The 21,752-nt window shown below is 37.0% G+C and overlaps 2 protein-coding genes across 2 annotated transcripts in view; one reads left to right on the plus strand and one right to left on the minus strand.

Annotated features, from left to right (window-relative positions):
• The window catches only part of TCEA1 (transcription elongation factor A1), a 33,887-nt gene extending 19,286 nt beyond the window's left edge, over positions 1–14,601 (plus strand). Inside the window, exons 6-12 of the mRNA XM_035895880.1 lie at positions 4,110–4,197; positions 5,234–5,382; positions 7,275–7,331; positions 8,270–8,424; positions 10,257–10,403; positions 11,382–11,453; positions 13,450–14,601. Coding sequence (XP_035751773.1) covers positions 4,110–4,197; positions 5,234–5,382; positions 7,275–7,331; positions 8,270–8,424; positions 10,257–10,403; positions 11,382–11,453; positions 13,450–13,458 — 677 coding nt within the window. The 3' untranslated portion in view covers positions 13,459–14,601. The remainder of the gene's footprint in view (positions 1–4,109; positions 4,198–5,233; positions 5,383–7,274; positions 7,332–8,269; positions 8,425–10,256; positions 10,404–11,381; positions 11,454–13,449) is intronic.
• Positions 14,602–20,132: 5,531 nt separating this feature from the next.
• Positions 20,133–21,752, minus strand: part of RGS20 (regulator of G protein signaling 20) — a 46,256-nt gene continuing 44,636 nt past the window's right edge. The window contains exons 5-6 of the mRNA XM_009640348.2: positions 21,529–21,752; positions 20,133–20,321 (exon numbers count right to left, since the gene is read on the minus strand). The exon at positions 21,529–21,752 is cut by the window's right edge and continues 13 nt beyond it. Coding sequence (XP_009638643.2) covers positions 20,133–20,321; positions 21,529–21,752 — 413 coding nt within the window. The remainder of the gene's footprint in view (positions 20,322–21,528) is intronic.

Below are 21,752 nucleotides of genomic sequence, written 5' to 3' on the forward strand. Positions count from 1 at the left end.
AGATCTATAATTTGTTAGGTTTATCAATGGAGCTGTAATAACACATGATGCAAATTACATCATGCTGTATAGGAGAAGAAACATGTATAGGAAAGAAGTTAATGTCATGCTCTTTTTTTCACTTTTGATTAAAAAAAATCTTTAAAAATGGCAAACAGTTCATGGTTTTGTTGTTTACTTATAGATTTCAGATAGTATTCCTCTCTATGCTACTATTAGGAAGAAGCTTTTCTGATCTTACCTCCATGTCTTACTACAGCTTGCAGAGGAATTGCTGACAAGTGTAGCTGCTTGTGCATCTCAAGATTATTTTCTTCAGGATCTGGAAAATGGGACCTAAAGAATTATTAAATATGAGGGTCATTGTTAAATTAATGACTATGCCACCTGTTACCTATTCTCATATCTCTTTCCTTTAACTTATTTAAACTGAATACTCAGAAAACTCCAAGTTTTGGTGGTGATACCTGAATCAGTAACGTAAGATAACCCACTAAATTGAATTCTCATGTGCTTCCAGAGAATAACTAGCCACCTTCCATTAACATTTCTGAAAAATTCTTACTAAAAAATATTTTGTAATTTAAAGTTAAATTTATACATTAAAAACATTACATCTTTTTATTCTCTATATTTTTCTTGCTACTAGCAAATGTGTTGAGTTCACTTGTCATATAATTAGAAGAATCTACGATGAAGCTATTAATGGCTTCTAACATTCAGATTAATTATGTTATCTCTGGCCATATAATATTACACTAAAAATTTTGTTCTGGTAACAAAGAACACTGTCATGTCATATTTTACCCTGGAGAGATTATTTCATTGGAAAAGGTAGAATTAATTGCAAGTCCCAGATAGAAATCGCAATGCAGTAGTCAGAATTTTGATAGTCTTATTCCAATGGCTAATAGTCAATTCATGTTAGTAGTTTGTTCTTTGTACTTTAAAGAAGTACTAATATAAATTAGCTTATCTTATTTAAAAAAAAAAAGCTTAAAAGATTTTTTTGTGGCCTTCTGAAGCTGCAGTACCTAAAACTGTGAAGTTATAATTTTCAGTCCTAAAATTGATGACAATTTCAATTTGTTTCTGAAAAAAAGTTTTGTTAAGTTTTAGTAGCTGTACAAAGTTGAAAAAGTAGTTGTGCCTCTTTAAACCAACTTGTAATTCATATTACATAAATATTTATGATGTTCTATAGACTTCTTAATGTGAATCACTTGCTCATTGGAATTTTTAAATATCTTTAACAGAAGGGCCATTTTTTCCATCTTACTTTGTTAGAATTTCTGTGGTTGGTTGTAGTTCCCATTAGCTGTCATTTTTCCTTTGTGTTGGAGTCAGGCCCTTGAATGTAGAATAAGTTAATTAGTAGGGACTTCTGGTTTCTCAAGGATAATTTTTTTTTCTTTCCCCAGAGGATAGTTGAAATGCTGTCTAGCAGGCTGTTAATTGCATTCAGTTCTTTTGTCAATACAGTATTTTAATAAAAGCATAAATCCTTATTAATGTGTGAGTTTAAGAATAAATACTGCTTGACACTGGATCTCCTCAGTGCTTTCCAATTTATGATCCATACGAGTGAATGACTTAAACGCTTAGGAGACTATTTCAAGCAAACAGAGAATATTGTTAACTTTTGTTTTCAGATTTCCGAAACTGGATTAAACAAAAGTGTCAATAAACTCTTCTCTAAGTGATTAAAGAAGTTGTAGTTTTGAAGATACTTGCTGAAGATTGTCTGGTTGCCTCAGCTGCTGAAGTTTGACCTTGGTTTGAGAAATGCTTGCCCAGACTGGCTCGCAGGTGTAGGAAGAGCTGTGCTTTTCCCTCTTGCTTTATCCCCATGCCTCACGTATACCCTGCCCCGCCGTAAGTGAACGGAGCAGTTGGGGTATCAGCGGATGTTCTCAGGTGCCTGCCTTCCCTGATGAAATGGTGCTGGGCTAAATGGAAGCGTTTGATAAACTGAAACCAGGTGCCAGCTATACCATAGCGGTGTGTTTGATGCAAAATAAGCAGGAGATATCTAGGGCAGCTCTGAATTTGGCAACTGGTGTGCCAAAAAAAACCCCCATGGAGCTAAATGGGCTGAAGTAGAGCTCAGCTGTAAGACAGCCATGCTGTTTTGCAAAATCTGAGCTGTACCCCAAGATACCTGTTTGATCTCTCAGTTTGTCTTAAAGCCTCTGACGAAAATGTTCATGTACTTAAAAAATGATGAGGGTAAAGGAGATTATGTGAATATTTAGAATATTTTTTAAATTATATATCATATAAGCGTTTGTTGCCATAGAGAGTAGTCATGTGAATATGCATGTTAGAGATCCGATTTCTTTTCATTCTCTGAGTATTGTGCACTTTAGGTGTCATAGCAAAGAACTTCTGTGATCCATTCCGCTTTATAGCTGCGTTTGCTCTCTTAGTAAAATTACTTTTTTATAAATAATACTTGACTGACTTGATATCTTTATTAGGATTTTTTTTCATAACACCTTTAGCTTATTAAAGGCAAATCAGTTCAAGTGCATCATCTGCTGTGTCTTGATTTTCCTTTTTTTCTTTAATGGAGAAATTTATCAAGGACTGAAAACAAAGTTACAAACAGTGGGCAAGGAAATCGGGAAACTTTTAAGCTCCTGAAGGCTGGGGAAATATTCTGGAGGAGTAGCTTTGCGTGCTTGCCTGGTTCCTGTACTCTTTTGCAGGCATCTCTTTTTAGGTACAGCTGGAGACAGGATAGTAGCTGGGTGCTCAATCTGATCCAGTATGGCTGTCTCTGTGGTCTCTTTTTATGATGATTATTTTTTAACAAGTGATACTTGAGTTGATAAATTCCTTAAGTCAAAAATTAAGGAAAGGATCAAAATCCTGTTCAGTTTAATATCTTTTCTATGTAGCTTTAAATGTAAATTGTTCCTATTAAAAATAAGCCAGTACGGTAATTTTCTACTGTAGGAAAAAAAATGCTCAGTGCTTGAATAAGAGACCTGAATTTGTCTGTTCCATACCACAAAGTTCCCCTGAGAAATGTGGGGATGGGGCTCTTCTGGAAATGAGGATACTTTTAGATGCTTAAACAAGGATTTAGGTACGAAGTTCAGGACATCTTTGTGGGAAAGACTGAGCCTTACCAAATTTCCCTCCTTTTCTTGATCTGTTTTTAGTTCTTTTTAAGGTTGGCAGTATAAGCTTATCCCAATAATACAGTCTATGGATTTAGAAGTGTAATGGCAGCTTTACGAGGGCTTAGAGAGAGGAATTCACAAAAACTGTCAGTGAGTGATGGCAGTCTCACTAGGCTTTCTCTGTAGGCAGTGGAGGGAGCCAGCCTTTCTAGGGAGCAAATCCAAGCGGGAGCTCGATTTAGCCACTCTGAATTCCTCTTTACAAGGGAAGGGCGTATGTGTTCTTGCTAGCCTAAAGTTAAATGTTGTGATTGCCCTTTTTGATATGGGCTTTCGTCTTTGTTCTTTGTAAAATCATTATTAAACATAGCCTGAATGGGAAAGGCAAATTCAAATATTTTTAAGCACTAAGGCAAATAGTTTAAGAGCTATCACAGAGAATAATGTGTGTGTGTCTGAAAAACTCCTTCAAAAGCATGTGAAAATGATTTTTATATTTTTTGGAAACCATGGTATCTTTCACACCACAGTTTTGTTTGGTTCAGTCCTTTGGTAGAAATCCTGTGAATATAATTAAAAAGAATTACATGTATTTAGTAGGAGCTTATATTTAAAACATGGAAGACGAACTCCAAACACTTGATGCAGTAGTTTAAGAAGTTATTGTCTACCTGATGCAGTAGAGTTGGCAAAAATAAATCATAAAAGTCTGCATTTTCATCATTTCTTCACTGCCAGTTTAAGCAGATGCTGGACTTGACTCGAAGGATCCGAAGCATTGTCATATTTTCCATTTGCTGGGTTGGGGAGGGTGTTGGGGAGTGGAAGGCTGTACTGCAAGAGAAGGTCAAAGCAGAGAGTGGGAGCTGATAGCATTTCCAACTGGTTCAGGAGAAAACATCAGAGATATTTTACCACTGCTTTAAATTGGTTACTATTTCTGGATAAAAGCGAGTTTCTTACGTTTTGTATTTTCAGATGGACCTTCAACTGATAAAGATGCTGACGAAAAGAAAAAGGAGCCTGCATCTTCCTCACAAAACAGCCCTGAAGCAAGAGAAGAAAGGTGCTTAATTCTTCATGACTATACAAATAATCTCACTCAGTATAAATTAACATTAAACTATTTGGTCCAAATTTGTCATATTAGAGACAGACTCCACATTCTTTTCTGAAATACTTAGAGTTGTACAAGAAATGGTGTGCTGTTAGGGAAGTAAATCCTGCTGCTGCTGACATTAAAAAAAGATTGAAGTCCAATTTCAAGGTGTGGCCAGAGTGGTTATTGTTTATTCCATCTGTCTCATCTGTCAAATACTCTTTCCTCTCAATACTAGCACTGAGCTTTGAGAACCGTAAAACAACTTTCAGTCACAGCTTTGTGGTAATTGCCTATGTTAGAGGTTTAGAATACTTCTTTGGTCTGTTAGCTTTTATGTTTAATGAACAATCTCATTCCGCACTTCTTTTCGTAAACAGAAAATACATGTTATCGGAAAACTGAGCCCGTGTTAATGGCACTATAGGAGCTCAAGAACATTTGCAAGATAGTATCTGCAAGCCCATTTCTTCTGTGCATTTCTGGTTTTAGTGAATCTGTTCCTGGCAGCCTTTTTCAAATCGAAATTTAACCTCTCACCATTTTCCTCATGCAAGCTGAAAACTTTTTGGTTTACAGTTTGCAAAGCTACATTTGTTGATTGATTGTGACCATGATGCCACTTCAGTACAGTAAGCAGGTTCAGTGCAATGCATTCACTGCAGACTGAATGTTAGTGTGATGTATCTTCACTGTTTTTTAAAGTAAAGTTCCATCGGGGAAAAAAAAAGATTTCATGTTAATTAAAAATTACATGCCACACAATGGAGTGAAATGCCTGCTGTATCTCTATTGTGTGGAGTACCCTGGGGAATATTCTAAAGACACTTTTAAAATTGTATTGCCTCTAGAGCTATAAGTAGCTTTAAAAAGGGGGCCTGTGTTCCTTTTTTGAATAGCATCAAATGGATATAGCAAAAGACCTGTGTTTTGCCCTGGAACGAAGTTATTTGAAGAAGGGTAAAAAACATTAATATTAGTTTTCTTTTTGCCTTTTTTTTAGCAGTTCAAGTAGCAATTCCAGCAGCAGGAAGGAGGAAGGTAGTGCTCCCTCAAATTCTTTCATCCCTTCTTTTCCCCGGGCTCCAAGCACTTCGGATTCCGTACGTGTGAAATGTAGAGAAATGCTCTCTGCAGCTCTCAGAACAGGAGGTGAGCTTTGTAGACTATATTTTCAAGTTTAACTAGTTTTCTTCTTCTCTATTTCAGTCCTTCCCACTCTGTTTTTCTCCTGCCCCATAGGGTAGAATAAACCCTGTTTATTATGTCCATTTCTGTGTATATACTCATAGGCAAGTTCATCCAAGTTGCAAATAATGAGTAACCTTGACAGCATGGGAATGTATGGAAATACATTTTTATTGCTGATGATGGGGACATTTTGTGGCTTTTGTTCATCTGATATCTTGCCTACAGTGGAACTTCTTTTCAGGAAGGTTATTGCCTCCTTAATTCCTCATTTAAATCATTTTGTGGAAGCTGCTATTTTTTTTGTCTTATCTCTGACTGAGAGTGCCACTATATACATGCCTGCCTTTCTTACACCAGAGATCCTGTGGGCCTTCAGATTTGGTTTTTGAAGGCTGCCTTTCTGTTTTGATTTAATCTTGAAGTTTCATTGAGATACTTGCAGTAAGAGAGTCTTGCATTGCTCTTTTTCCACGCCTTTTGGGCATCTGTAAATTCCTTGACTGTTTTGGGCTTTTTTCTTTTTCCCTCCTCATGTGCACTTGGGTGTCTTAAAACTGACAGATTGAATGATATCCTAGATAAGGAGCAAACTAAAAGTTGGACTCCTTAGAATGACCTGATTTTTTTCTTGTGGCTCCGTCTCTTCTACCAGAACTTACAACCCAGCTCCTATTCCTTTGTTCTTAGCGTAGTGTAACTTGACCCAGTGCAAGCAGATTTCAGAGTTGCCCATTTTTACCCTCTTCACTCTTTTATTCTTTCTTTTAATTCACATAAATTCAGGTACAGACAGTACTCAAAGCTGACTGAAGACCTTGAGTTTGTGGTCCTCTGGATATGTAGTTCATAGACTTCTAAAATAATTTGTGACCAGAGAGTTGCATATAGCATCTTAGTATTCATAATTCTGTGTAGTCTTAATTTTAGTTAGTTTTCCAAGAACTCTTTTTGCTGTGTTACTTTCTACAGCACACATAAGGTTGAATCCATGGGTTGAATGCCAGTCGCAAAAATAAGGTTATTTTCTGGTTTTGTGGCCTTCAGCATGAGATGGAGGGAGAAATGGTGTTTGGATTACTCATTCAAGTACACCCGTGTTAAAATGAGAAGGAGGAAAACACATACTGTATCTAATTTGTCCTAAGCTATCTTGGAAAGGCAGCTGTCTTTGAGTAATGGTTTTGATCAGAAACAGTAAATAATTATCTTGAGACATTTTAGGTCAAGTGCTGCATTGTCTTCAAGATTGCTGTGGTTTATTTCTTCTAATTTACATGTTTTATCACACATCTCTGCTTTGCATTTTTAAAAAATACCTAATAATATTGTTTCTGTTATTTAATTACTATGTGTCTAATGAAATCTTTCTCTTGCATGAATGCAAAACATTAATTGCTTGTGCTTGTATTGTGTGGACTGAAAGAACCGATGAAATGCCATACAAAATGTTTTCTTTTTATAATAGTTATTCTACATACAGATATGCTGTGGAGATGGGTATTTGCCAAGTCTACTAGAATATTTTAAATTTTTCTGTATAGCAAAGCTTTTTATTACTACTTGTATTTGCAATTAGATTTCAGAATTTGTGTTTTAGTGAAAGATTTAAGGTTGCTCTACTTTTTTAAACTCCTATTGCACTCTTCATTTCACTTATTTTTGTTTTTCCAAGTAATATGTTAACAACATTTTGAAAGGGTAAGCATACAGTAAATTAAACTTTCCTGTAGAAAAGGAAAATTCACTGCAGTTGTTTCATAATGTGCTGAGTTTCAGAGTTTCAAATGGGCTCTCAGGGATATAAAACACTGAGATTGTCAGGTTGCTAATATTTTAATATTTGTTTTCCTCAGATGATTACATTGCTATTGGTGCTGATGAGGAAGAGCTGGGTTCTCAGATTGAAGAAGATATCCTTTGTCGTACATCTGTGTGCTCTAGAACAAGAGTATTTTTAAAAAGCATTGATAATGTTAAAATTAATTAACTTGGTCTGTATTGAATACTTTTAAATTTAATTTAAAACAAAAATAGCAAACTGTGTTCAACACATCAGTGCAGAAATTAAGTGTTCAAAAAATCAGCACAACCTAAATGATTTGCCTTAAAACATGTAGGAATGTGTGTAGGTGAGTGTGTGGGGTTTTTTTTCAGTTCAATATGTTTTCCTTGCAGCAGCAATATTGTATCTTACTTGAAACATTCTGACATAAAATGCTGTTATTTTTAAATCTTTTCTTGTTAACAGTTTTAATCTTTTTCTAATGACTTTATTTCATTTTCTTGAAGTTTATTCCTAAATGAATTTGGAATTTTCAAAAGGGTTGTTCTGGTAGTAGTGTTTGAATAGTTACAGAGCAGAGGTCTGGGCTTCTTTTTATTTTAGGGGGTTTTTTTTGGTGGGGGTATTCTTGAGCATAGAAATAGTCATGATTCTAACTTGCTAATGTTCTTTGGTAATTACGGTCAGCCACCGTTCCTGTTAAAGACTTTCCTGTTTCTGTTGCAAACCTGGTTTAAAATTCTGTTCGTGAGCTGCCAGTGTTTGAATATTTGGCTTGGAAATCAGTTAATCCTTAGGATGAGGTCAAGGAACTGGACATAAATTTATGGGTGAGATCCTACTACCCAAAAATTCGCGTTTCACTGACCATGTGTGAAACTGTGATTAGGCTTCAGAAGGACGTGAATTCTCCTGCACTGAACAGGAAAGTAACTGTTGGTTGGGGTGGGAGGGGGAGGACTTGATCAACAGTGGAGAAGTGCATTGCTTTAGGAAAGTTGCTCCAAAAAATGAATCCTTTATAGATTTTACTTGTTAATGTTTTGTTCCTTAAATCCAAAGCACCTATTTTTCAAGAATTAAAAAACACTGATATGAAATACAAAAATAGGGTACGAAGTAGAATAGCGAATCTCAAGGATGCAAAGAATCCTAATCTAAGGAAAAATGTGTTATGTGGGAACATTCCTCCTGACAAGTTTGCCAAAATGACAGCAGAGGTAAGTAAAGCATAGGCCTTGAACTATTTCCCTATTGGACTTATGTCCTGGCCTGTATTTATTAGCCATAAGAATAATTTATGGAAGGGGCCCGCACTTTTGCGAGACTGTGGCTTGTGTGTGGCTTGCACAGGGCTGTGTTGGGGCAGAGGGAATGAAAGTGGTGTCTGCTAATGGTTCCTAAATATCTGATTTTTGTCTTTAAGTCGGAAGGCCCGTAAGCTGTTGTGTGTAAATTTCCTGAATCGTGGTATGTCGCTGTTTTTAAAAGGCCACATGATATATCAGTGATAGTTTTTTAAGTTTAGGAAGATGTAAATATGTCTGGCTAGTGCCTCCAAGCTGCTTACCCGTTCACCTTTCTGGATATATGTGTTAGCCTGTCTTGCCATTTGTTTTTCAAATGCTAGCCTCTGCTGTTATACTCCTATGCAAATTATAACACTGTGGTTTTAAAGATCAGTCCCTCTCCTGTTGGCATTTTCAGTGTTTATTTAAAGCTTACCTGAAATTTGACAGACTACTTCAAGTGATTTTTGAAGGAAACTCTTCATAATAAATAGAAAAAGCCATTAATAATAGGGGAAAGAAGCTAGAAGAATTGCCCTTTGAATCAAATTAAATTTATGTTATTTAAAGTACATTTTGGAGACTTGAATAGAAATTCCCGTTCAGGTGCTCATTGTCTTTACAAATCAAAGTAAATCTAGGAAGTCAAATGAAAAATTAGATTTTATGAGAGAGAAAAACAAAAGCATGGTTAACATCCGATTTCAGTTTTGTAGTTCTGCTTGTATGTGTTGGATTCTACCCCTCCAAATCAGGTATAAAGGAGTTTCTTGGAGACTGAAAGAAATTAAATTTATGATCAAATTGTGAAAATAACAATGAGCTTTAATTTAAAGACAAGTGGGGTTTTTTGTTCAGGTGGTGGTTTTTTTTCCCCTATAGCTTTACGTAAAGGTTAGGGCAAACAGAGGCTGATAAAGGAATATGTAAAGATATATGTAAAAGAAATATGTATCAGTGCATATTTTGATTTTTTTCATTCTACATGTGTGTATGTACATATGCACAGACATACGTTTTGTGTTGTCCAGTGCCCATTCTTTGTTTTAATTAATGTCTTGGACTAAAATTTTAATGGCTGAAAAAACTTTATTGAAGAAAAATTGAATGACTTGGGTTTGCTTTGCATGCTTGGTTACTATACGTTGAGGAGATCTGCACACTCAAACTGTTTTAAAGGAAAAAGAAAATTGGTGAATCTGAGCTCTTCGGTTAGTGTTTTGAAACTAAGTGTATATGACTTCTGGTGACTTATGGTAAATTATGTCTATACTGTCTTCCTCAGTACAAACATGGAAATAGTAAAAATAATGTAATTTTTTCCTATAATAATCTTCTGTAGGTCAATGAGATAATTATGCCAGGATCTAACTTAGGGAGAGGATCTTTTGCCCCCTCTCTAGAGGACTTTTAAGTCCTCTTCTATCTTGTCTCTCTATTGAATTTCTGAAGTTCAGAAATGCTTTTGCATAGAAATGTTCTAGGTGTTTGATATTGTAACTTTTACCGATTCTTTTTTTTTTTTTTTTTTTTCCCCCCCCCAGCTACGTAGGGGAAAAAAAAGTTAACTTTTTGTAGCTTCTGTGCTGTGAAATATCCCAGTTTAAGTCTTGTAAAGTTAAAAATGTTTAGAATTAGTTTGCCCTTCAATAGTTGTTGCTCATGGATTCTAAATCAAAAATGGTACATACTCACACAGTGGTAATGACTTGTTTAAAACAAAAGCTCTCTAGTAAACTCTCTCTACTCTTTGTCCGTAACAGGAAATGGCAAGTGATGAGCTGAAAGAAATGCGCAAAAATCTGACCAAAGAAGCGATCAGAGAGCACCAGATGGCTAAAACAGGAGGTACCCAAACTGATCTGTTTACATGTGGCAAGTGCAAAAAGAAGAACTGTACATACACCCAGGTACGTGGTTATTCGACCTCTTCATTTTCCTTTTTTCAAAGCTTAATTCCTATATAAAGATTGTCAGAAAAAAGAAGTTTTAATTACAAAACGAACTTCTAACAAAATGCTAACAAATTACAAAATACATGAAGATAGTTGGATCTACTTAGCTGTGCTTGTGTAAAGAATGTTAGTTTTATTAATTTACCAAAGATTTTGTATAAATCCAAGCTGAGTGTATATATATAGCCTGAAATGTCGGTTTCTTTGCAATGCTGAGTTTTTGCTGATTCTTTTTATTACATTTTATTAATATGGTTTTATGTGCAGGAGAGCTACTTTACTGTTTTTAATGTGTGTAAGCTTTTCTTTACAGAGGGAATAAATAGCAGAAAATAATGATACATACAAACAAAATATATATACCTGTACACAATTTTTTTATATATATAAACCCTACCATTTGACTAACACTAGATCCTGATTTACGATCATTCCTACAACCTTTTCCTATTTTAATTAGGAAATATGTGCGAGAAGGGTTTTAATTTGTTTAGCGGTGCTTCAGGGCATGCTTATAATTTAAACGCAGGGCTGCATTTATAATTTAATATTGTATATCAGGTGTTTTAAGTAGAAAGCTGGTTTTCAGTCATGAGACTTCTAAGCCTTAGCATCGGTACATATATGCAAAACTGTACTGAACATGTAGTTTTATTGCTGAATCTTTTCCTAGAATTATATGCGTAATTTTTATGCCAAAATTGATATTTTAGTGCTACTAAATCTGTCAAAACATAAGTTTATGATCACTTTGTAGTCTAGACAAAAAAATAGTTTCAGTTGATACGGAAAATTAACTTGTATTTTAACATTTTAACAAATGTGTTCCCTTAATGTTAAACTTTGATTTTAAACCTTCATATTGAACACATACTAATGGAAGTTGAAGATACTAATTTTCCTTTTCCACTCTGACTGTTGCCTTTGCCAAAGGTTCAAACCCGCAGTGCTGATGAACCCATGACAACGTTTGTTGTCTGTAACGAATGTGGAAACAGATGGAAGGTAAGACTGTTCAACTGCTCTGTGTATTTGATAGCAGACAGCCAGGCTCTGTGCTTAATTTTGGTTTACAGTAAACGACACACAAGTTTCTCTTGACTTTTGGTTATTTCTTAGCCCATTAATGGTATTACATGTTAATACTGTAAAATAGCTTTAGGCTAGAAAAGTATTTTTGACTGAAGGTGTGAGATCACACAAATAGGTCAGTGGCAAAGGGGGAGAGAAGTCAGGACATTGACTTAGTCCTTTTGACATTTAGTTACAGTACTGCTTTGCTATACAATGGAGTGGCAAGTTAGTCACTGTGTTTTCTCTTTCTTCATGCAAAGACATTCTAACTATTTTTAATCTCTGCTTCGATGAGTGGAATAGGCCTTTTTAGACCTTTTGTCGGGGGATAAAAAACCAGATATGATTGCTGCCATATTGGCAGCTGGTCACAAGCAGTGTCCCTCAGGGCTCAGTTCTAGGGCTGGTCTTGTTTAACATTTTTATCAATGACCTGGACGAGGGGATTGAGTGCACCCTCAATAAGTTTGCAGATGACACCAGACTGGGTGGGAGTGTTGATCTGCTCGAGGGGAGGAGGGCTCTGCAGAGGGACCTGGACAGGCTGGATCAATGGGCCGAGGCCAGCTGTATGAGGTTCAACAAGGCCAAGTGCCGGGTCCTGCACTTTGGTCACAACAACCCCATGCAGCGCTACAGGCTTGGGGAAGAGTGGCTGGAAAGCTTCCTGGTGGAAAAGGACCTGGGGTAACTGGTTGACAGCTGGCTGAATATGAGCCAGCAGTGTGCCCAGGTGGCCAAGGCAGCCAGAAGCATCCTGGCTTGTATCAGGAATAGTGTGGCCAGCAGGAGCAGGGAAGTGATCGTGCCCCTATACTCGGTGCTGGTGAGGCCACACCTTGAATACTGTGTTCAGTTTTAGGCCCTTCGCTACAGGAAGGACATTGCATTGTTGGAACATGTCCAGAGGAGAGCAACAAAGCTGGTGGGGAATCTGGAGCACAAGTCCTATGAGGAGTGGCTGAGGGAACTGGGGGTGTTTAGTCTGGAGAAGAGGGGGCGGAGGGGAGACCTTATCACCCTCTACAACTGCCTGAAAGGAGGCTGTAGTGAGGTGGGGGTCTGCCTCTTGTCCCTGGTAACGGACGATAGGACAAGAGGAAATGGTCTGAAGTTGCACCAGGGCAGGTTTAGGCTAGACATCAGGAAAAATTTCTTCAGAGAAAGGGTTGTCAGGCACTGGAATGGGCTGCCCAGGGAAGTGGTTGAGTCCCTATCCCTGGAGGTATTTAAAAGTCAGGTAGATGAGGTGCTTAGGGACGTGGTTTAGTGGTGGGATGGCAGTGCTAGGTTAATGGTTTGACTTGATGCTCTTAAAGGTGTTTTACAACCTAAATGATTCTATGATTCTCTTCCTGTGTCAGGATAAGTGTAGGGCAGTGATAACTGGTTTTCAATTTTTTTTTAAGTTCAGGAAATGGGAATTATAAAAGCTTCTGAGGAACACTGGTAGTCCAATAAAGTGGAGAAACACTGAAATGAAGGCCTGTAAAATTTACAAGTTAAGATCTGGTAGCATGCAATATGAAGCATTCCGTTATTTTTCTGTTAAGAATGCTGTAGCTCTGCAGAACCATGTTGCACAGCATACGTTAAGATTACTGCATTAAAAAAACAAATTCTTTTATGCATCTTGTTTTACATATCTTATTACTGAATATTGTTCAAATCTGTACTCTGAGATATCTAAATAATTTATAAAGCTTAGAAATTGATGCAGTACCTGGAAAAGTTCATTTGTCCTTAAAACCTTCTGTAAGGTGGTGGTTACAAAAGACACTTGAGTGAAGGAATGGTTATGAATTAAGCAAATGCTTTAACTAGTAATCTCCATATCTTAACTATGGTGTCATATTTCTGTTTCTTCTTGCAAAGATTTAGAAATAAGCTGTATGAAGATCTCATAAAAATTCTTTTCTTTTGACAGTTCTGTTAGAAGAAGAAATTGTCAAGACATCTGGACCAGTATGAAAGAGGATTTTGTAATTAGCTTTAAAAACTAGGCTAAGCATCTAGCTTCCTGCAAATGAGAGGTTTTTTGGGTTTTGTTTTCTTTTTTTTTTTTTTTAAAGCAGCATACATGCCTGAAGTTAGCCTTTGTTTTGACACAACCATCATTTCCTTAAATGCCTTCCTATAGCTGATAGTCAGTAGGGCCAGGTTGCTCAATTGTATGGTGAATGTTAAAATATTTTTTCATTTTTATAAGTAAGTTGACATTAAACTTTTACCAATTAAACATTTTGGTAATTGGCTTGGTTTTTTCTAACTGTGTGAATAATATACTGTATTTTTTGCGATCTGAAACACACATACTCCTCCTATATGTATTTTATCTCTCCATGCTTGTTCAGTTGTAAGAATGGAATTTGTTCCTTGCTGCTGTGTTCACTAGTTTTGCAAACAGAAAAAGTGTTTAACCTCACCTAATTATGTTAAACTCAGTTGTTAACTAATTCACAGTTTAGTTAACTCTAGTTTGTACATACTGTTTCTGAATTGGGACTGAATTTGTGGTCATGGGGTTTGGAAATTTATTAATGGATATGATGACCTCTTTTGCAGTGGTTGGTTAAGCTTGTTTATGTAACCAGCTTTGATCAATGCAATATCTTTTATTGCCCAAAGCATGTATTTTACATTCTATCAGTAGGTATTATTTCTAGGAATGTCTTAAAATAGTCGGTTAAATCTGATTTGAGTGTTCAGTTTTGCCTAACGTGCTTGACAACCAAATTTGATTTAGACTTTGTAAATAAGCAAAGGCGTTGTGTTGTAGGCTGTCCTAGTAACATCAGATAACCAGTTCATCACCATATAAACTGGCTAGGGAGGTAATATTAAATTCCTTTGTATAAATGACAATAATTTTGTTCATTAACTGAATTTTGAGATACAGAGTAGCCAATGTCAATCATAGACCTGCAGGTGAGAATAAATTATTAAAGTTATGGTCTATTCCATATGTGGAATGATACAAATACTGCTTTGTTAGAGCCTGCTTTTTAACAGTGCACATGCTTAGAAGTATTTTCAAATGTTCTTTCAAGGAAAAATATGTCAACATCTTTAGAAAATATTAAATTCTTTCATTATACCTAAGTTTATATTATTTAATTTATCGAAGCCTGGGGCTGAGGAGGTCTATCCTGGCAATGTATAAAGGGTTCATGGGGGGATGGGAAGAGTATGTGCGTTTCCTGGAGAATAAATTCCTTGACTGTAAAGGAAAAATAAGATTTTCCATGTTGAATATTTTTTCCATGATGGTGGCCATCGTAATAAATGAGTTGGAAGTAGTATGATGACACTTGAGCTTTGCCAGAAAAGAAGTGTTTGGTGAATACTTCACAGAGCAAGCTTTTCCAGTCAGCTTGTGCAAGGAAGGAAAAGTGGCTTTTCTGCTAAAGGAAAAAGGATTAAAATAGAAGTTTAGTTACAAACGTTTTAAGGCACAAAATTGTTCAGCATTTAAAGTTTCTTGCATAACTTCATATAAAAGCGTTTTTAACTCAATTTATTTGCTATTAATTCCCCAATTCAGAAAACATTCTCTTTTCTACTAACAGAATGGGTTTGGTTTTAGCCCGTGTGTAGGTCTTTTGGCAGGATTGCTTCTTAAGTGTTACTTAAAGATGTGTAATTGATTTTTTTTTTTTTTTCAAGTTGTTTAAGACAACAACAAACTAATGACACGTTTAATATCAATTGCAGTGCTTTGTTTGGAGACCTTTGTAAAGGAAAAAGTCCAAGAAGTTATGTTAAAAATGATTGCAAATTGGACGCCAAATAGATCTAGATTTCCACTGCTGTTCACTGCATATATACAGGGCAGGCACAGGTTGGTTTGCATAACTTTCCTCACGCTACATGTCCTTTAATCTTCATGCCTGATTGTGACACTCACAAGGAGAACTACCTTTTGAGAAAATACAGTAATTGTATTTCTGTACTTACAGAATTATATCTGGACTTTATTAAAAGAACTAGAACTGCGATAGTGCTTTCTGTGATGTAGGCGTATCCAAGTAGGAGTTCAAATAAAACATTTCACCTGATGTTACCTTAGGGCTGCACATCAGCCTTCACCCTTTCTCTTTTCTGTCCCCGGGGTAAAAAGAACAGTTTCTTCCTCACAGTGAAAGACGAAGTCCAAGAACTAGATCCAAAAAAGATCATAGTTGCCTAAACTCTGTTCATGCTTCATTTTTCGTTACCCAGATCCAAAAATAAAGCTGCCCAGCAGTGAGCTTTGGATGCACCTCTGTTCAACACGTACTTCAGTTTTCTCAGTCGTCTGGTGTTGCCCTCCTCTATTGGAGAGGATGCAAAGTCTGAAGGATGTATAGGAGAAGAATGCAGAGGTGGGGCTGGGACCGCACCTTACTTCCCCAGCTGGCTGGCTTATCTGCTGAGCTGCAGTCATGCTACGGCTGACCCAGTGCATTTGGGTATTTTATGCAGTGAAACATGCCAGCAGAACTGGTGATGAATCTCTCCCATCCCAGAGTAGAAAGGGGTTTTTTATTACCTTTACGGACGTTTGAATCCTCTCAGACAAAAGAGAGACTGGAACATAGTTGCCCTACAACTTAAGCTAGTTTTTACACTAATCTAGCAGAGAAAAAGAAGGGGTCACGTTCCTTTTAAAGTGTGTACATGTGTGTATGTAGATCTTTAAGGATGCCATCTTTCTTCTGTAAGGAAGGATGGAGGTTTCTGCTGCTCAGAAAACACAGTTTCCAGACCCTTGGTTAGAAGACATTTCCTCATATATAATTCTCTGAACTTGCTCAGGAGAAAGCGTGGGTTTTAAAATACCTTGTACTGAATGATTCTTTTTGACTAGCACTAAGCAGAAGGTGAATACCTGCTCGATGATCTTGGCTTTTGTGACTCCCACTTTGAAGCCCTGTTGCACTTTCCAAGCATTGCGGAGGAAGCGCACGGTTTTATCCAGAGTTCAGGATTCCACTTGTGGTCACATACGTGAATTTTAAATTGAAGCTTACAACCCACACCAGCTTAGTTAGAACTTAAACTCATCAACATGAAGTCTTCGTTCTGCAAAAAGTGGTTGTATTACCTGTCAAACACATACCTTTTGAAATAGATCGTTACTAGTCATTCATATAAATAAACCTGAGGAGTTTCACCTCTTTAAGTACAATTTCATACAGCTGTGTGTTAGCTTCTGTTTCACTAGATCATCACTAATCTTGAATTGTTTTACCATTTTTAAAGGTTTGGGATTCATTTAGTTACATTAGCATAGAAAATCTTTCGTTCATGTCATTGAAATGGTACTGATGCCTCTCATGGCAGAAGGCACTTGTTCTTAAGTACTGTTTGGAGCAAACTTGTTTAAAAATTACTTCACATTGTGCTAGTCTTTCTCATCACTTTCTCTTTTTCAGCTATCATTTGTAATCAAAAATGATGTTTCTGTGGTAAATGTTAATCTATCTTTATATAGTAGAGCCCTTCAGGATATATATTAAAAAAAATGTTTTTCTTTCGCTTGTATTATGCTAATGACTTTGGAATTTAAAGGTCAGTGTAAAGCACAATATCTTGGCTGAAGGAGCCCATGCAATTTTAATACCGCTTAGCAGGCTGGTGAAAAGAGCAGTCTTTAACAGTATGTATGTTCTGTGGGAGTTACTGGTTTGTGAAGTGCAGACATTGAAGAAAGAATACCAGTGGACTGGAAAGTTGTTAGAGCTTAATGATATCCTGCAGTTAGATAAATGCCAAGACAAACCAACCAAGCTTATTTTCAAGCTAGGATAAATTGATTTTGTGATAATTTCTTACTTAATGAATTATAAATAATACCTTGTGTCAATACGATTATTTTCTCCTGCTGTTCATGTGACAGCCTGTCTATAGTAACTTTTCCTTTTCAGTGCAACTCATTTGCCCTCAGAAAAGTTCGTGCCTAATGAGCAAGTATATAATGAAATGGAGTTAAAAATGGTCTTCTGTGCGGGTGGGGTTTTTCTTCCCCCCCCCCCAATTAAATCCAGCATTAACCAGCCTCAAAATAACAAGATATTTAGGGGAGTGGATTGGTTGGTTGGTTTCTTTAAGGTGTGCTCTCAGGCTATCTCAGGACCAGTGTTCTGCCATTGGTGTTGGGTGTAAGCTTAAACCTGAAACACAGCATTAAAATTTGTTACGATTTTTCAGGCAAGATCCGCATTGCAAATGTCAGCATATTGTAACGCAGAAGTAAAATGAAAACCACCTAATTTTAGTTGCTTAGAAGTTGTGGCACATGGAAAATAAGCTTAGGAATTATTATTTTCTTCTTTTAATAATCTGATGTTAACCATGGAACTGCCCAAACCAATATAGTTTTCTCTCCCCTCTAATTTCATTACATCTTCTTTTTCTTGCAGAATAATAGAATATATTGTTTAATATAAATTAGGAGTGTTTGGGCTGTCTTCCAGCTCCTAATGCGGTATCTTTCCAGGGAAGAGAGATAACTTAAAAGAAACGAAATCCTCCATTTCATGAAATGACACACTTTGAACTTTTTCTGATGTGTGTGTCTGATCTTTCCAGCAAGCTGTATCTGACCTAGTTAAACTGACTTTGTCAACTTAGAAGAGTTTTAGAGCACTCTTACCTGCCCTGATGTTTTAAAACAAGTACAGCATCGTTGGGTTTGCCTGCGAGCTCCCCGTGAGTGCTGCCTTACCGATACATCTTGTCTGCTCTGTTAAAGTCGCTGCCTATCATGTAATTATGTAAACTGAGATTGGATCGGTAGTGCTTTGGATATCTTTGCTACAAATTCAGCTGAGATAACCAATGTCGATACGTTCAGCAGTGGCAACCGCTAACTGGACCGTGTCTTAAATAGTGGTCTGTAGAAGGGCTTCCCCTCGCCTTAGCTATCCGGTGCTGTGCTACAGAGGGCAAAGGCACTTTGTTTTGCTGTCTCTCTTTAGGTTTCTTGGTGTATTTTTTTGTGCTGACAGTGTTTTGTTTATGGAAGGAGGTGATGGAAACTGGTCCATTGCTCTTGTTAACTTACTGTGTACCAGGTCGTTTCCTGTGGTGCTGTGTAATGAAAAGTCTCACTGTTACTTGTTTAGTAATGCGAATGCAGTAAGGGGAGAACGTGTGTCCTGCCAAGTGCATTGAGGAAACAATTAAATTGATTTCTTAAATTCTGCCTTGTTATTCCCATTTCCTTTTTTTCAGAGAAGGTCCCCATTTTTCATAGTGCTGGAATTAGCCAAAGAGTAGGTTTTAGAAAGGCTACGGTAAATGTCACTGAACTGTGCCTGTCTGGTTCTTCCCTTCTAGGGGTATTTTTTTTTTCTTTCTGTTCCCCATATGTACTTTTCCAACCTATGAGTGTCATTTGGTTCATTTAAATAAATGTGCAGGAAAAAAACACAGTTCAATGGAAGTCCACTATAAACCCCAAAGTTGAATATAGTGGAATGGTAGTGAATCTTGTAATTTAAAATAAAGACATTATTAGAATAACAGATCTACAAATAGATCCAACTTACTTTCTTCCTAATACTTCCTGTGATTACTGATTTTGAGATATGACCAGAAAGAAGTGTAATGCTTTGGGGAAACTGTAAGTGAACGTGGTTTATTAGTATGGATAGCGCTGTTGCTTTTCTTTCGGACAGTCTGAAGTAGTGCTGTATCAGGACAGAACAGTTCCATCTTCCTTCTTTTGTCAATGAAATGTGTGTGTATCTGTAATAGAAACCTTACAAAATCTGTCAGGGAGAATTTAATATGTACAAAACCCAGATGGTCGATACTGCCACCCTCTCAGGAGCAAACGGTGAAAGGGTTTTTACATCTCCCTCCTGAGGGAAGAGAAGAATATGTGAGAATCCTTGTGCTTTATTTTGGAATGTAAATTGCCCAGATTCTTCTTCCTCTTAAGTAAATAATTTAACTTTATAAACATCAACAATATGAACTTAAAAATGCTTTCAGCAGACTCTAGTAGTAAAATAACAATTCTGCAGCAAAAGATTTTTATAGGCAGCATTATTTCAACCATTAGCTTTCATCGACTTGATATTGCCGTACCGATTGCCATTAGCGCTTCGTATACACATTAAATATACCAAGACACGTGGAGTGTACCTCTGCCAGGTATGAATTCGTACAGCAAGTGAAACTTAGTCTAGTGTAACCCAGATATTGACAATTTTTACTTTGGTCACAGTGTGAATGGGACAACTGGTTGGGCTTTCAAGAAAGTTCTAACGCTCCACTTCAAAAGAAAATCTGGTTTTCATGCTCGGTTGGCATTTGTACCTCAGATGTACGTCGTTACTGGTTGGCATCTGAGCTGCGTGCTGCCTTTGAAAAAAATACTGCATTTTTTGAACAACAACATTTTCTCTTCACTCTCTTTTGCAAAGTGACACTGAATTTGATCAGAAACTGTAGTTGGCTGATTGTGTCAGAGCCTTGTGCGGGTTTAAAACATTCAGTCTGTAGTAAAACTTGCCTGAGTTATTTTCAGGTAAATATCTGATTGATTCTAAATTCCCTGTGGATTGGTGTAGCCCAGAGTTCCGTTTGGTTTAAAATAAATACATTTAAGAAAAAATCCTATGCTTCAATGGATTTTTCAGATAAGGACCGAAGCAAGTCCTTATAAATGGAAGAGTTCATAAACCGTGGGTAGGAGTCTCTGTGCATTAAGGTATAAATTTGAAGCTGTGCATCATCGAAGGTGTGTTGTGAGGGTTCCAGCATATTTCGGTTAATAACTTCTCTTACTCTGGAGTCCAGACTGACCTGCGTATTAAAACAGAAAGTCACATAATTAATAGTGGCGAATAATACACACAGGAAGTTTAGGTTTGTTTTATTGGTTGAAAAAGCAGCTGGTGTCCTTCAAGAGTATAAAACCTGCTAAATATACTTAGGCAAAATACGACAGTGTTGAAATTTAGAAGTAGTAATCTCTTGAGTATGGACAGAGATATATTCTCGCTGAGGCGACCTTTGAACTAGGCTGCCCGCCATCCCGTTATTACTGACACCTGGGAGACTGGCGCACTATTCCCAGACCAACATCCCGCTCTGTAGTAGAGAGGATTTGTAATGTTTCGTGACAGTTCGTTTCCTTGGGAATTAGTGCAGTTGTAAAGAGCCTGAATTTGGAGTAAGCGGTGTGACGCAGATGGAAACTGTAACGTGGGAAGCTGTTGCTTAATCAGATTCCTCTCAAAAAGCAGGGTGAATTGATGCGAACCACAGGTATGGCTATATCATGATTCTGTACAACACACAAGTAATGTTGTCATTTTTCTTCTGCAAAGGCTCCAGTGTCTGTAGAAAGATACTGGCATTACTGGAATGGACTGACTAGATTTAACAGCATTTTTATAAGCTTGCACCGCAATTAAGTTTGAGTTTTGCAAGGATATTGGGAGGTTGAAAAAAAAAAAGCCTACTTGGCAGGATTATATTCAAACTGAACTGAGGTGTCTTTGAAACTTGACATATTTGCTAACAGCAAAGTGAAAAGTATTGAAAATTCTCAGGAAGTTGGTGCGTTTGTTCTATGCCGTATTTTGTCAGCCGCTCTTTGAGCCCTTTGTGCTTTGCAAATAACACTTTCTTTGTGGTTACTGTGCTTTTGGAGAGACGTGCACACCCCCTTCCTGGTGCAAAGAAAAAAGGAAACTGATTTGTCCAACAAATAAAATTTTAAGTTGAGTGAGGATGAAGTGTTCGTCTGTGTATTTTATGCCTCAGACTAAGGACTTCACATCAGCAGGCCAGGGTAGCATAGGAAAAGCTGTCTTACAGCCATGAAAATAGTTTTGACCATCTCACCTCAACGATGGGTTTGCCTTTTTCCCCTCAAACTCTACTAGATGGCAGTGGAATGTGGGGGGAAAAAAAGTTCTCCCTCGGTATTGTTGTAGCTTTAAACACGTGTGAGAACTAAGAGTGCAAAGCAGCATCAAAGAATATACTGGGGAAAGCAATATACCTCTTTTGGAGAAAGGATGGAAATGTAATCTTCATAAATTAGTCTTGCTTTTTCTTCAATGACACTTTTGTTGGATTCTTGTTTCAGTTCCTCACAGGCCATCCAGAAAAGCATGTTCTCCTCGCTGAATTCTGTTCGTAGAAATTCACGAAAAGCATTTCTGCCAGCTGGAGTAAGCATCAGCTTGTCAAATGATTGAGCCCAGGCGTTTACTTCTTCAAGAG

The sequence above is a fragment of the Egretta garzetta genome, unplaced genomic scaffold (assembly GCF_000687185.1).
Source record: "Egretta garzetta isolate BGI_Z169 unplaced genomic scaffold, ASM68718v1 scaffold36, whole genome shotgun sequence".
Classification (NCBI taxonomy): domain Eukaryota; kingdom Metazoa; phylum Chordata; class Aves; order Pelecaniformes; family Ardeidae; genus Egretta; species Egretta garzetta.